Source organism: Balaenoptera borealis (assembly GCF_965194805.1).
Source record: "Balaenoptera borealis genome assembly, chromosome: 3".
Taxonomy (NCBI): domain Eukaryota; kingdom Metazoa; phylum Chordata; class Mammalia; order Artiodactyla; family Balaenopteridae; genus Balaenoptera; species Balaenoptera borealis.
In genome coordinates this window covers 168,843,308-168,858,963 of record NC_138866.1, presented here as the reverse complement: position 1 = coordinate 168,858,963, position 15,656 = coordinate 168,843,308, and the positions used below count along the sequence as shown (strand labels likewise).

Genomic DNA, 15,656 nt, shown 5'->3' with positions numbered 1-15,656 from the left:
TACAATATTTCTATAATCAGAAATAGTACATATTTGAATGTTCATTTATTGCTCTTCCTTCTCATGCACATTCTTCTCAACAATTCATGCAACCCTACACAGTCTTGACAAAAAAGACATAACTAAAGTTTTGCACTTTCTATTATGTTAATATTTAAATGTTACGCACATGGAGAACTAACTATGTTCCTTATCCTAAGGTCTATGATCACTAGAAAGTCAGCAATCTGAATAGCAACTTATCAAACTATATTTTTGCTATTATAAATCGGGGATCGTTTTTATTTGCATGTCACAAAATTATCTATTCTGGAAAATATTGCTATTAAAATCATAGAAATCACTGAGTAAATATACAATGAATACCATTTGGAGACAAACATCCTTTTTTTTTTTTTTTTTTTTCTTTTCCTTTCGCCAGATAATTCTAGTGACTTTAGACTCTACAAATAATCAGTCTGGTGTTTTATGTCCCAGCAATTCTGAAGTTCACTTTGTCTGTTCTGTCTGCATGTCATAGATTCACTAAAATCTTTCACCCATAAATTCTAAATCTTTTTACAAATGGTGTATTAAGACACATATCCCTGCAAGGAAATGAAATAATTTGATTGTACAAGTAAGGTAACACAAGCAAGAGTTAAATGACAAACAGTACTCCCAAAGCAAATTTTGGAAAGCCCTTGAATGAAGAGGCTTTTTCCTGAAAGATCAGCCTCTTTCATCAAGAGTCTTTAGGGCTTCCCTGATGGTGCAGTGGTTGAGAATCTGCCTGCCAATGCAGGGTACACGGGTTTGAGCCCTGGTCTGGGAAGATCCCACAAGCCGCGGAGAAACTAGGCCCGTGAGCCACAACTACTGAGCCTGCGCGTCTGGAGCCTGTGCTCCGCAACAAGAGGCCACGATAGTGAGAGGCCCGCGCATCGCGATGAGGAGTGGCCCCCGCTCGCTGCAACTAGAGAAAGCCCTCGCGCAGAAACGGGGACCCAACACAGCCATAAATTAATTAATTAATTAATTAATTTAAAAAAATAAAAAAGAGTCTTTAATATTCTTGTCCTTCTTTGCAAATAACCATAAAGAAAGAACTTGAAACTTTGCACTGGAATATTCAATGTGTCCAAAACATCTCAATGCAACAAATGAAAAATTCAAATAAAAATTTAAAATAAGAGCTATCATATTCCATTACACATTAATAAGACCATTTTCTGTACTTCTTTAAAAATTAATTAAAATCAACCAATCCGTGTTGAAATAAATAAATATATCCTTGCTGTATCTTCCTTGTTTGAAAAAAAATGCTTCAAACTAAAAACCAAGTTAAAAGAAATTATAATTGGGACAAGACCAATAAAATGTTTTCATACATTCATTTTGAGGTCATTAATATTTTCTCTCTCCCATCATTAAACTCAGAACAAGTCCAGTCAGATATGATATTAATTAAAATGCTCTACACTTCTATCAGTGTTGATTAGTTACTAATACAAGTGTTAGAATTTTTATGAAACAACTTAAAAATTTACCCCCAAAGAAGATGGAAACCACATATTTAATAACAGATGCCAAATATGAGATTGTTCTCTCTTTAGAAGTATAATTCACCACTTAAATACTAAGAACTGGAGAAGTGATATACTCTTCTCTATGGGTCTTTTTCTGTCTTCAGACATAAGGACTGAGGACTCATCACAGTGAAGCTGAAAACAGGTTATTGGCACATTAGTAAGTTACCCAAAAGCTGTTCGGCAAATTGCCCACCGTATAAAGGAAAATGTGTGGGTTTTGCTACAAAACCTACAATCAATTAATCTAATATGTAGAAGAGTCCTCCTTTGGAGTCTGTATATAGTATGAATCAATCACTTACGTTTACAATTGCAAATAGTAGGTCTGATAAATCGACATCTCAAAATACAAAATTTATATCTGGAAAATATAAACTATCATTTTAGAGGCATTTGAATAAATATATGGACGTTATCTCTGCTCTTTTAAAAGCAAATCAAGGAAGAAAATTTTAAAATTTATCTGTCATCATTCTATTTTGAAAGTATATTATCTATCCTTAACTCAAACAATATGCTATGTTGAAGAAACAATTAAATGCTACCCACGGGATAGAGATGGCACTGTCTCTCTTCACATTCAATATAGAATTTCCAAATGCTATCTAAATTTCTTCATAAACACGCCTTGTACCCATTGGAGAGAGAGGCAATGGGATTTAGCAGTTAAGAGCAGAGACTACCGTCATGGATGATTATAACAGTACATACCCCATAGTTTTTGCAAGGAATAAATGAGTAATGTAATGAAGAACTTGTTTTACTTATTTATCTTTTGGCTGCCTCGTGTGGCATGCAGGATCTTACTTCCCCGACCAGAGATCGAACCTGTGCCCCCTGCATTGGGAGCGTGGAGTCTTACACTGAACCACCACGTTAAGTCCCCAAAGTAAAGAACTTAGAAAAGTGTCTGCCACATCACAAGTGCTACATGGGCCCGGCGCCCTGGCCTGGGGCAGCGCGAGCGCCCAAACCTGCGGCTGGACACCAAGATGCCCGGTGAACAGCAGACAGAGGAGGAGGAGGAAAGGATGCAAGAAGAGATGGTGCTGCTGGTGAAGGGTGAGGAGGATGAGGGTGAAGAGAAGTATGAAGTGGTGAAACTCAAGATCCCCATGGACAACAAAGAGGTCCCGAGCGAGGCGCCAGCGCCGTCAGCGTACCCGGCGCGCCCACATGCATGCTGGGACTGCGGCCTTGCCTCTGCGCGCCGCTCCACATTGGCCAAGCACGCCCGCATAGACACGGGCGAGCGGCCCTTTGCGTGCACCGAGTGCAGCCGGCGCTTCTCGCAGAAGTCGGCGCTGACCAAACACAGCCGCGCGCATACGGGCGAGCGGCCTTACGAACGCCCGGAATGAGACAAACACTTCTCAGCCGCCTCGAACCTGCGGCAGCACCGCCGTCGCCACACGGGCGAAAAGCCGTACGCATGCGCACAACGCAGCCGCCGCTTCGCGCAGAGCTCCAACTATGCACAGCACCTGCGCGTGCACACGGGCGAGTGGCCGTACGCATGCGCCGATTGCGGCACGCGCTTCACCCAGAGCTCGGCGCTGGCCAAGCACCGGCGCGTGCACACGGGCGAGAAGACGCGCTGCTGCGCTGTGGGCGGCCGCGGCTTCGGCCACCGCTCCAACCTGGCAGAGGATGCGTGCACGCACACAGGCGAGCGGCCCTACCCACGTGCCGAGTGCCGCCAGCGCTTCCGCCTCAGCTCGCACTTCGTCTGCCACCGTTGCGCGCACACGCACCGTCTCTATATATCTGCGCGGGCGGCGGCCGTGACTTCAAGCTACCCGCCGGAGCCACTGCCACCGAGCGCTGTCCAGATTGTGAGTGCAGTTGAACCGCCATTCTTGTCTCCGCAGGGTGCGAACTGGGGAGGGACGTGCTGGTATCCCGACCTGGGGCTGCGTTAACCTGGACAACTCCCCGCTCCGCCACCTGCGTCTCAGGGTGGGACGGCGGCCCTGGCTGCCCTGGAACTGGGAGACAGGGAGGATCCCCTACCGGGGTCCCTGGAAACGCGCCCACCTTCCCCTCATTACATCTCCTCGGCCCGTGTTAGAGTGAATAAAGTATTATATCCTCACCCCACCCGTGCCTGTGAATGAGGTGGGTGGGGTGTGAATTAGGAGGAAAGTTGGGAGTCTCCCCAGGCTTAGGTGATTTAGGTGAATTGTCATGGAGTCAAGTGGGGCTATAAGCCCAAAAGTGTTCCAGGAACTGATTTTGTGTGTGTGTGTGGAGTCATTACACGCTTGGCCCTTGGTTATGTCTTCATGACCTCAGACCTAGAAGGGTCCATAAATTTAGCGCGTTCGTGATCAACAGGCAGTGCATTCTGCAGAGCTTTGAGTGAGCCGGCATGAACCTCATGGAACTCGGTCTAGTAAAGAGAAGCAATAGTGGAAACTTTAGCACTAGGTTAAAGAACTTGAGTGCTACATTATTATTAGCTCATTTTCATCCTCAAAGCATCCCAAAGTTAGGTAACTCTTTTACCTCCATTTCTGCAGGTGAGTAAATAGGTACTGACAGCCAGTGAATGGCACAGTGGGGACAAGTACACAGGCAAGTGCAGTCCCTTGTCATTGGAACTCTAATGGGGGAGTTGTTGGATAGGAGAGGTCTTCAGTGCAATCTTGGAGTTTAGAGAGGCTCTTCTCAGAGGTGGCATTTAAGCTGGTCTTAAGGTCAAGAGAGTTGGGGTTGGGGACCTATGGAGAGAACCCCTGAACCTGCATGCCAGACTTGTTAGAGCTTGCAGATGTCCTCTGGGGTGGAAGGTAGGGACAACAAGCAAGGACGTTGGCAGGAGACAGACCACTGAGGACCCTGGAAGCCAGGGTAAAGGTTCCAAGGCCACAAAGAAGCCTTGAGGGATTAGAGGGGAGGGAGGGATATGGCATATTATTGAGCTAGAATTAATAGGAGTTAAAGTGGACGTGGGGAAAGGAGAGATGGGGCTGATTTCATTTCTTAGCTTGGGTGACCGCAGGCAGTGTCATTGAGATGGGGACACGGGATGAGGCGCAGGACCAGAGTTGAAAAAAAAAAAAGAAAAAAAAAGAAAAAAACCCAAACAAGTGCTACCTGTTAGCTTTTTTTTCCCCTGATCATTTCTGTTCTTGTTGACACAACTAGCTCACCAAAACTTCCTGTATTACTGTGAATCCACGCTAATGTGACCTGCTACCCATACATAAATACTAAAATTCCTTATCTGGGATGCTCATTTGGGTCCTTTGTCATACACTGCCCTGAATTTCAGTATTTCAGGATATAATTCTGATATAAATGTGAGACAACATCATACCTCATTTTTAGCATTCCTCTCAAACAATTAGCCTGCTTTTCCGAGGATCAGGACTGTGTTTTACTCATCTTTTATCGGAGCCACAGCCAAGCACATAACAAGCACTCATGGAACTGATTTGAATATTTATGATCCCCATCTAAGCCAACATCATCATATTAGCATATTAGCATCTGGTAACTGACAAAAAAAAAAAAAAGAGGGGGAAACTGCTGGGAAACTCATGAAAAATTGCACAAAATTCACTAGCTGATTACCCAAGTTTTGTCTTTGGAGCAAGAGGAATATATTAGAGCAAACATGGCGACTGTGAGCCCTAGCAGCTGTCTTGGTGTCCCGTAGGGAATTCCCAGTGGCCGGGATTTCACCTAGAAATCTTAACACTAATCCCTGTCAAAGGTGTGAGGCTGTGACTCCAGTGGCGACATTGTGACTACTTTAACTTATTGCTGTCCAATGACTAGATTGTCTGATTTTATTTTTCTTTCCATTACTTGGATTGTATTTGAGCAAATGGATTAGAAGTTTGTGTATTGTGAAGCCAGCACCTTGGGGTTCCGTCAGTGCCTTGTCCCCAGCCCCTGCAGAACACTGGGGAAAAGTTCCACCTCAACAAGTCCCAGCAAGCCACCTAAAGAATGTCTGCATTCTCTCTAATCTGAAGCCTCAGGGATGGAGACACAACACTTCCTCCTCCCAGCAAGCCCCTCCCAGTGTCTTCCCACATCATACCCTCAGCAGCTCTTTTCAGGACATCCCTAATTTGCTAGAGTATCAGATTGCACCATAAAGGTAAATGACAGATAAAGCCAAAATTATTTTTATACTTGAGGACTCTTATGGTGGAGGGTTTGTGTAAAGAATTAATAGATATGGAATGTTTTTAAAACCATTATCGTAAAATACATGTTCTAAGCCATAATTGCTATCCACCTGTCCAGACAACCAATGTAGCCACATCCCTTCCTAGAAGGCTTTGGAGCCACCACTTTAATTATATGTATTTCAATAATATATATAAAGACTATACCACTCTACTATTTTTAGTGTTTATTTTCTCTTCTTTGCTACTGTTTACTGTTTTATTTTCCTATTGGCCATTTATACTCCCTTTATGTCCTCTACTCTCTTAAAAGTGTTGAACTCTAACTTATTTCTGGAACAATCTCTTTTTCTATCCCTGTGAAGACCCAGATGGAAGTTGAAAGAGGGGACTGTCCACCAACTGGCCATTATGGGAAGATAAGGAGGATATGCAGCCTCACAGGAGGCCTGCAGGGAGTAATCGCAGAGCTGCAGATGTGGGGAGAAGGCTTAGCTAGCCCCATCAGCGGTAAAGATTTTATCTCAGTGAGTTGTTGAAAGAGACATGCAGATCATCAAGTGAGGCAGAGGCCAAGAAAGTCATAGTAAAAAGTCTGATCACTCCAGGAGATGCATATAAGGTGATCAAGGGCAAGATAATGGCCACTTTCTGAAAGTGGAGCTGGACAGGAACCACCCAACCCTGCCATATGCCAAGACATCAGGCTCAATTCCCAGCTGCCACTGGGCGCTAGTGCCCTGGAGATGGGGAAGAGGAAGCACCTGTTCCTTCATAGACTAGAACCAGGCAGCAGCCTGGCCACCTGCAGCAGAGACTCAGTGTAAACAGCCGGAGCATCGTCCATCCTCCAGCAACCGTAGCGAACTGCCTGGTGCCATGGCCCTGTGCTTTCGCGTGAGATGTCCCCTGTGCCTGGAATTTCAAACTTTACTCCTTAAATTGGAAAAAGTGCATTTATCTTTTAATCTCAAGTGTAACCTTCTCCCTCCACCTCATGGATAAGGTGTCCTTCCTCTGTGCTCTGACAATAATCATATTGGAGTTGAATTACCTATTTGTTTATCAGATCAATAGACTGAGATTCCCTTGAAGACATAATTTTTTTGCATCTCTGTATTCCCAGAAATGCCCTACACGTTGTGCTCAGTACATACATGTTGATGAGCAAGTGAGTAAGTCAACAAATAAAAGAAGGAAAGGATGAATGGATCCTTGAGCATTTGTGGTTTTGACAGAGAGACAACCGACTGTGGGGACCCTTCTGGGACTGAGAGTTTTGGCGGGTGGGATGAAGCGATGATATGGAATCCTGCCATCTCACTGAGCCTGAGCAAGGGACAGAGCTGCCTGCAGGACACCAGGCACCTCGGAAACACAGGGACGGCACCTGGACACATGCATCACTTCTGATAACAGTGACTTCTCAGGGAACCAGAATCTCTTTCCTCTTCTTCCTACCTCCAACCAGAGTTAAGAAATAAGAAACCGCATACTGCTGACATTTCTCCTTTAGAATCTTTTACACTAGAATGGACTTTCCTGCTTGGGAAGTAAGCCCTTTGAGAAATAACAGCAACTGTATTCTGTCTAGCAGAAAGCATGTTATCACCATGGAGATAACAGCAATGCCACTTCTGAGGCTAGTGATAAGTTAGTTTAAACTTCTCCAGAGAACTGAGATTAAAGACAAGAATAATTACAATCTTTGGGGGCAAATCTACAATTTTGAATAAGGGAAATAAAAGATCTCAGGTAAAGCCTCTTCAGTCAGTGATTTCAGTGGTGTTTTATCCTTATTAATGAGTTTATTCTTACACAGTATGTTGGGCTATATTAAAATGATTGTGGGGAATTCCCTGGTGGTCCAGTGGTTAGGACTCTGCACTTGAGCTGCAGGGGTCCCGGGCTCAGTCCCTGGTCAGGGTACTGTACTAAGATCCTGCAAGCCACGTGGTGCAGCCAAAATAAATAAATAAAATTAAATGATTGCATTTTATAATGAAGAGAAGGGAATATTGCTACCACAAAGCAAGGACCTGACTCTTTTTCACTTACTAGTTTGTTCAAACAGTGTTTCCTAGAAATCATGTTTAGAAATGTCTCATCTAACTCCCCCACCTCAGAAAGTACCACTCACTTTTGTGCTTTCAAACATCAGTTTGTCAGACCGTATCAGAGAAATTAATAAGTCTAGTAACACTCTCAAGCCTAAATAACAGAAATGAATGAATGGTATTATTAGACCATATGATCTGCATATACGTCTTTATTTTTTAGGGTATAAAGCAAGTTTTTAAAAGTTTAATACCATAACTTAGAACATAAAGAACCAAGATCAAAGTCTAAATACAATCCACATTCTTCATTCCCCAACCGGAAACATCTAAAGTGACAAACACATATGTATATTTTTTGATTATAACAAAAATAAGCCTGATGCTGTTACTCTGTCTTACAGGTTTAGAAAGCTTAAGCTCAGAATCATGAAGCAGGATGCCCAAAGTCATATAGTTCACATGCAATAGAATTTAAATTTGAACTTCATCCCTTGAATTAGTGAAATGTAAATAAACAGGGAGTTCTGGTAGATGGATAAATTAACTTTCATTGGACTATGGGCATTATTAAAATTCTGTACGGTTTTTTCCTTCAAAATAAATAAGAACATGATTCATCATAAATGTTAAAAATTACATAAGGAAAGTTCTCCAAATAATGTGAAAAAGCAAATAGGTTCAAAGAAAGTCTCTGCAACAACAATAAAAATTAGGATATCCCTTTGGGCAGTATTTTTCAAACTGTGCTCTTCAGAACACTACTTTCACAGGATATTAAGAGATAATTATATGAGGGGCGGGGAAGGATTCACCAAAAATTAGTTTATTTCTATTTAATAACAATGAACAACCTCAAAAGGAAATTAAGAAAAGAATTCATATTTAAAATAACATTGGGAATTCCCTGGTGGTCCAGTGGTTAGGACTCTGAGCTTCCACTGCCGGGGCCTGGGTTTGATCCCTGGTCAGGGAACTAAGATCCTGAAAGGATCAAAATAAATAAATAAATAATACCAAAAATAAATAAATAAAATAGCATCAAATTATATGAACTAACCATACTGAAGTAATCATTTCACAGTATATACATGTATCAGATCATCATGGTGTACACCTTAAACCTACACAGTGTTAGATATAATGTTATATATACAGATATATATATAAAATTTACACAGTGTTGTGCACATATAAACAACGATTTTGAAAAAGAAGAACAAGATTGGAGTTCTCACACTTCCTGATTTCAAAACTTACTAAAAAGCGACAGTAATCAAAACAGTGTGGTACTGGCATAAAGACAGACATACACTCCAATGGCACAGAATAGAGAGCCAAGAAATAAATGTGGTCAAATGGCGTCGACAAGACTTCCAAGACCATTCAATGGAGAAAGGACAGTCTTTCCCGCAAATGGTGCTGAGAAAACTGGATATCCACAAAACAATAAGATTGGTCCCTTACCTTATACCATATTCAAAAATTAACTGAAAATGAACCAGAAAGTGGCTCCTCCCACACTGTTTTGTATCTCAATAAATGGCAATCCCCTCTGACCAGTTGCTCAAGCAAGAAGTCTCAGTCATGGTTGTCTTCTCACTTAACATCATTCAGTCCTATCAGCTTCTAAATAGATCCTGAATCTGACCACCTCTACTGTTTCCAAGCTAAGGTTACCTCTCTTTTGTACAGAGATTGCTAACTGGTTTTCCTTTTTTCCTTCTCATTTTATATTGTCTCTTTATACAGTCAATTTTCCTCGCTGCAGAGTCACTCCCTTAAAGGAAACCTGACCACGTTTCTCCTCCAGTGGAAACCCTGTCTTGGATTCTAATCTCACACTAAGTAAATGCCAAAGTCATGACAGTGGTGTAAAAGTCCTACACCACCTACACCCCCACCACCCTCCTTAACTCATCTAACACCACTCCTGACCCCATTCACTCTGCCCTAACACATCTGCTTCATTGCTTCCCTGGACAATACCCAGAATGTCTCCACCTCTACACCTTGGCACTTGCTATTATTTCACCTGGAAGTTCTTCTTCCACAGACCTGCAGGCTGTTCCCTCCTCCCCTTCAGGTCTTGATTCTAATATCTCAGACTTAGAAGATTGTCTATGACCACCTTATATAAAACAGGTCTGCCTACAGTGTTCTTTTAGTTTTTGTTTGTTTTTTACTGTGCATACCAACATTTGAAATTTTATATGTATTTACTCGTTTGGGATCTAGCTTAAAATTAGTTATGTATTTTGACGGTGGCATTCACTGCTAGAGAATAATATATTTTTAGCAAATATTAAAAATTATCTATATTTTTCCATCCTCAGGATTTATTTGAAGTGGCATATTCAATATAATTTCTGTCATACCATACCATACATCACAAAAATCCTATGAAATCTTGAATTTCTAGCAGTATAATGTATGCCTCTGATTGACATTTTATTTTGGCTGGAAGTGATTTTGATAAGCACTAAATATCCAATAAAAATATTAACTCCAAAGTCAAATTTGGACAATCTGGCCACAGAGGAAACATTTTCAATATATCCTTGCTTTAGAGCAGTTTACCCCCAGCATCCTCCCATAAAATAACACAGTAATGAGTCTACAAAAGAAGGTTCCAGAAAATAATTAGATGGAGTTGAAAATAAATCCTGCCCTTGTGAAGAAGTGACCAAAGGGTGCTGATCTTGTTCAATCCCTGATCTATCACTGTTGGAGTAGGAGAGATCTTCAGTGGTGTTGCAGAGGAAATTTCTCTAAAATCATGTTTCTTGATAGCGGTGGATCAGTTTTCCAGTAGAACTCCAAGCAGGAAGAGAGTCTTCTAGCAAAGCCCATTTAGAATGAATCTTCCATTACCCTGTATGAGCTCAGCAAAGGAACAAAGAGGTAAAGAGTCATAGAGTTGATTAATCGTAGAGCCACAACCAGCATTTTATAGATTTTAAATAAGAAAATCAAATACTTCCATACCGATACACTGAAAACCATCTACTATTTCTTCTGTTCGTTCATTGAAAAAAAAATTTATGAGCACCTGCTGCAGGTCAGGTACTCTTCTAACACTGAGACTATAAATGCAAAATAAGGGGGGGGGAGTGGTAAACCCTGCTTTTAGGGAGCCTACATTCTACTGGAGAAAGGCAATGATCAGTCAACTGAATCAATAGGTAATTAATGTTGATAGGTACTCTAAGGAAAATAAAGGCAGGTAAGAGGACAGATAGTTAAAATGCTGGCAGGGCTCATATGTTTGATAAAGGTTCAGGGAAGGACTCTTGGATCAGGTATCATTATATAGAAAACCTGAAATGAGAGTGAGCTATGAGGCGAGCGCATTAATGCTTCTGGCGGAAGCATCCCTGTGTGCCAAGGCCGAGGGCACTTAGCATGATTGAGATGCCACAGGGCCGCAAGAGTGGCTGAAGGCAAGTGAGTGAGGCCAAGATTGGCCAGAGATGCAGATAGAGAAGCAGGTGAAGACCATTTCATAGAGAACGTTACTTGCCAAGGTAAGCACTTGGTATTTCATTTGTAAGCTCTTACTGGGGTGGAGGAGCACAGAGCAAGAGGAGAAGCTGGGAGACACATTACAAACCTGATGCAACAGTCCAGGTGAGAGACGATAGAGGCTTGGCCTAAAAATATTTAATTGATAGCTCAAAATTAGAATATATTTTGAAAGTAGAGCTGACAAGATTTTATTATAATTTGAAATATGGGGCTTAAGGGAAAAACAGATAACATTTGAGAGTCAAATCTCTGGGTCAAGATAAGTCAGTTGAGTGAATATAGACAGAGAAGAGGAAAGATCCAACAACGATACCCTGAGAGACTCCTATATTTGAGGTCTTAAAGCTGAGTAGGATCCAACAAAGACAACAAAGAAGCAGTAGTCCAGTAAGGTAGGTACAAATAAAAAGGGAATGATATTCTGGTGACCAAAGGCAGACACAGTTTCAAAGAGGAAGGGGCAACTGATGATATCAAATGCTGCTGCTGCATCAGTAAGATGAGGGTGGGGAGTTGACCGCTAGATTTAGGAGCATGGAGGACATGGATGAGAAACAGCTGTAGGAGGATGTAGAAAGAAGGCCCTGCTGGAGGGGGTTCTGTAGAGAATGAGAAAACAGAAAGTGCTCACTACCATTTTAAAGAAGTTTGCTAGTGAAGGACGTAGAGAAATTGGACAAGACCTGGTGGGAAATGTGGAGTCGAGAAGGTTTTTGGATAGAAAATATTTCAAGCAGCTTTTATGTTTTCAAAGATGTGAAAAGATCCATTCTTATATTATCCCTTGGCAAATATCAGAGTTTTGTAGCTTCATTATCAAGTCAAAGGGGGAAAAAAGCCAAATAGGTATTTTTCTCAATCCTATCATTTCCATGGCAATCTTTAAAGCATATTTTTTAAGGAATCTTTAGGGTACACTCCCGTTACAAAAATGCTAGCCATTTGAAGAAAATATAGTTTTCAATTCTTGATATACATCAGTTAAGCACAAAATTTAACATTTGGCTTCCCACAAAAAATAATAAAATTATTCATGAAATGGAAAAGAAAGAAAATGATTGCTACCAATTTGTTTCTTATTTTCAGGAGAGAGAAAGTCTCCTGCCAGTAACCTCATTCAGAATATTTAACAACATAATGAATATTGCTAAATATTTAGTCCATGTGGCTTTTTTTTTTTATAACAATCTTCTGAAAACAAAACCTTAGGACATATTTTGTAATTTTTTGTGGGAATTTCTACAGAAAATTAATGTCATCTAAAGCATCAATCCAACTTTCTGGTGGTATTACATTAGAAAATCCAGAAAATTCATGATACACTTATCTCTTGGACCAGATCTTTGGAGACTTTTTCAGACCCACACGTGTCCCTCCAAATGGCCTTGAACAAGCCTATCTACAACTGCAGGAGACCAAAGACTTGGTATCTCTGCATACCCTCAACCCACCTGTGGAAATACCAGTTGAGAAGAACCTTAGATGATGACTCTCAAACATGAAGTGTCTTCATCTGTCTTTTGAGAGAGAAGAATAGTATAATCCAGACCAGACTCTCTGACAAGCACCTAAGACACAAAATAAAGATCTCATTTGCTTTAAGTACCTTTGTATGCCAGGGACTAACTTGGATTGTTTCCATAAAAGTTTACAAACCACATTGATTGAAAATAATCTCAGTGTAGGCACTCTAAAATGTCACATTTGTGAGGATTATCAGAGTCCAGTACATCCACTTTTGGGGAGATGACTATGGTTTAATGGCTTATAAATTCCACTGGGGAAAGTACAAGAATTCCCACTGTATTCCAACTGTTTTATTCATGTACTGCTATATACCACCATATTTCCCATGCTTAGAATGATGCCTAGCTTACAGTAAGTACTCAATAAATGCCACTTCCAAAATTATTCATTCAATGAATATTTTATTGAGCACTTACAACACACCAGGCACTGTTCTAATATAGCAGTTCATGATTAGAACACTTGGGATGAGCTATGGATAATGGAAATCTGATACTGATAAATTCTACCAAAACATTTTTTGGCCAGAGTTAGATATTGAAATACTACTGGGGAAGACTTAGTCTACAGAATCACTTGCTTTTTTAAAGAGCTCTTTCAGTTCATTTGCTTCAACCTTCTTCATTCGACATAACAGCCTTAAAAATTGTCATACTCATAGAAACAGAATAGAAAAGTATTTGCCAGGGACTGGGTGGGGAGAGGGGTTGGGAAATAGGGACAGATTGGTAAAAGGGTATGAACTTTCAGCTATAAGATGGATAAGATCTGAGGATCTAATATAAAACATGATGACAATAGTTGATAATGCTGTATTGTATAATCAAAATCTTCTGAGAAAATAGAACTTAAACGTTCTCACCGAGAGAGAGAGAGAAATATATAAGGTGATGGATGTGTTCATTAACTCAATAGGGGAATCCTTTCACAATGTATACATGTATCAAATCACCACTTTAAATATCTTAAAATTTTATGTGTCAGTTATACCTCAATAAATCTGAAATTTAAAAAAAAACAGGCTGATTCTTGGATCATCCCCACTGGGATTTAGCAGCCTCCTCAATGATCATCTGCTCACCCTTTCACACCAATGACCACTTATTTTGTTGGAAATATCAAAAGTCCTCCCAAAGCAAAATATAAAACTGTAGCCTTTTCCTCAAATGAACAAGAAAATGAATAAGCAAGTTCACTTTTCTATGGAGAGCATTTTTTATCTGTTTAGACTAAGATAATGCAAATATGTCTCCTCTACCCTCCTATTTCTTCAGAACACTTATAACAACTGAAAACATGTTTTGCTTAACTTTTTAGAACCATATTGCTTTCTTCCAAATAAAACCAAAAGTAAGTACCCAATAGGATACAGAGCCTTTTCAATTTAATGATTATAGGGAAATGAATCTAAAAGAGAAGTATCTGCAGCCATGTATTATGCAATGATGAAAAGAGCGAAGTTCAGGATTCCAAAAGAAATGTCTTTGTTCAGAGTACCTAGCGTGTGCTGGGAAAGATGGAGGAAGAATGAGAAGCTGACACTGAAGCTGAGAAGGGATGCTGCAGCTGAAATATAAAAGATGAAAAGGATATGAGAAGACTGTTATTTACACTCCTAGAACAAGGCTAAGTCCATGAAGCTAAAAACACCCACAAAAATGAAATACCATCAGCATCCAGAATTAAGTCAAGTATATTTTATCGAGTTCTACCACTCAGTGTGAAATGAACTCACAGAGGGATTACAATCCAGGCTCAGATGCTTTAGATCACCAGTTTTCCAAGTGCTAGGACTTGAAACATTCATCATCATGTTTACTTTAGAGGATTTTTCATATATGCAGTTTCCTAGTAAGCCTGGGTTTTTACATTTCTTCACTATTAATGTACACATATGTTGAATAGAGAAAAATCATTAATAAGAAATAGCATCTATCATTATAAAACAAAACAAGGTTGTTTCCAGATTTTGTGCTCTCTAAAGGGATAAATGTATTATGTCAGTTAAAAACTCATGGATGATCTTGGTCTTAGTACTCACTGAGTTGCAGTCTAGCTTCATATCAGTCCTGGGCCTTAGCCAGGACATAAGTACACACACACAACTTATTATATCCAACTTCACTTGCTAAATTTTAGAGCATTCAGAGACAACAAAAACAAAAAGAGTGTCTTTTGGAAATGATTCAGCTCAGATTTAGAAAGTTAATATAGGATTTCCCTGGAGGTCCAGTGGTTAAGACTCCACGTTTCCACTGCAGGGGCTGCGGGTTCATTCCCTGGTTGGGAAACTAAGATCCCACATGCCACACAGCGTGGCCAAAAAAAAAAAAGTTAAAATCAGCACAGATGTTTTACTGCCAGGGAAGCAATCCTATTACAAGTATTATTTGCAAGGCCCACAGGTTTTTGCTATCACTTTATTATGGGGATGCTTGTAATGGGCTGAGGCAATGATAAGCAGGCACTGTGACTCGAATGCTTTTCTCTAAGTATTAGTCGTATTTTTATGCCTTGTAGTACTTTATAAAGTGAATGTTGTGGGCATTCAGTAATAATTTTTAAATTATTGCATGGAATAAAATCAGTGTAGCATAAATCATTCACAGATCATGGTGTTCATTTGAGAGAGGCCAAGTAGGCCTGATGAATCAAGGATCAAATTCAAAACCAAACAATTTGTCAACATTTAGTAATGTAAATACCCATGTCTGCTCTTGCTCACAAAATATCTTCACAAGAAGATGCTTGAGATTCAGGCTTTGAGACCCTTGCTGTAATGGCCATGAAAAACATTAGAAGCAGTTTTCACATAGATGAAGGTATAG

General features: G+C 40.4%; 1 protein-coding gene across 1 annotated transcript; it reads left to right on the top strand.

Moving 5' to 3' along the window:
- Positions 1 to 2,563: 2,563 nt before the first annotated feature.
- LOC309625883 (uncharacterized protein) lies at positions 2,564 to 15,359 on the top strand (the record flags this gene model as incomplete). The annotated part of the gene is made up of 3 exons (XM_082385928.1): positions 2,564 to 2,903; positions 2,934 to 3,406; positions 6,082 to 15,359. The coding sequence occupies 3 exons, from the start codon at positions 2,564 to 2,566 to the stop codon at positions 6,253 to 6,255; spliced, it is 987 nt and encodes a 328-aa protein (XP_082242054.1). The 3' UTR covers positions 6,256 to 15,359.
- Between the last annotated feature and the right edge of the window lie 297 nt (positions 15,360 to 15,656).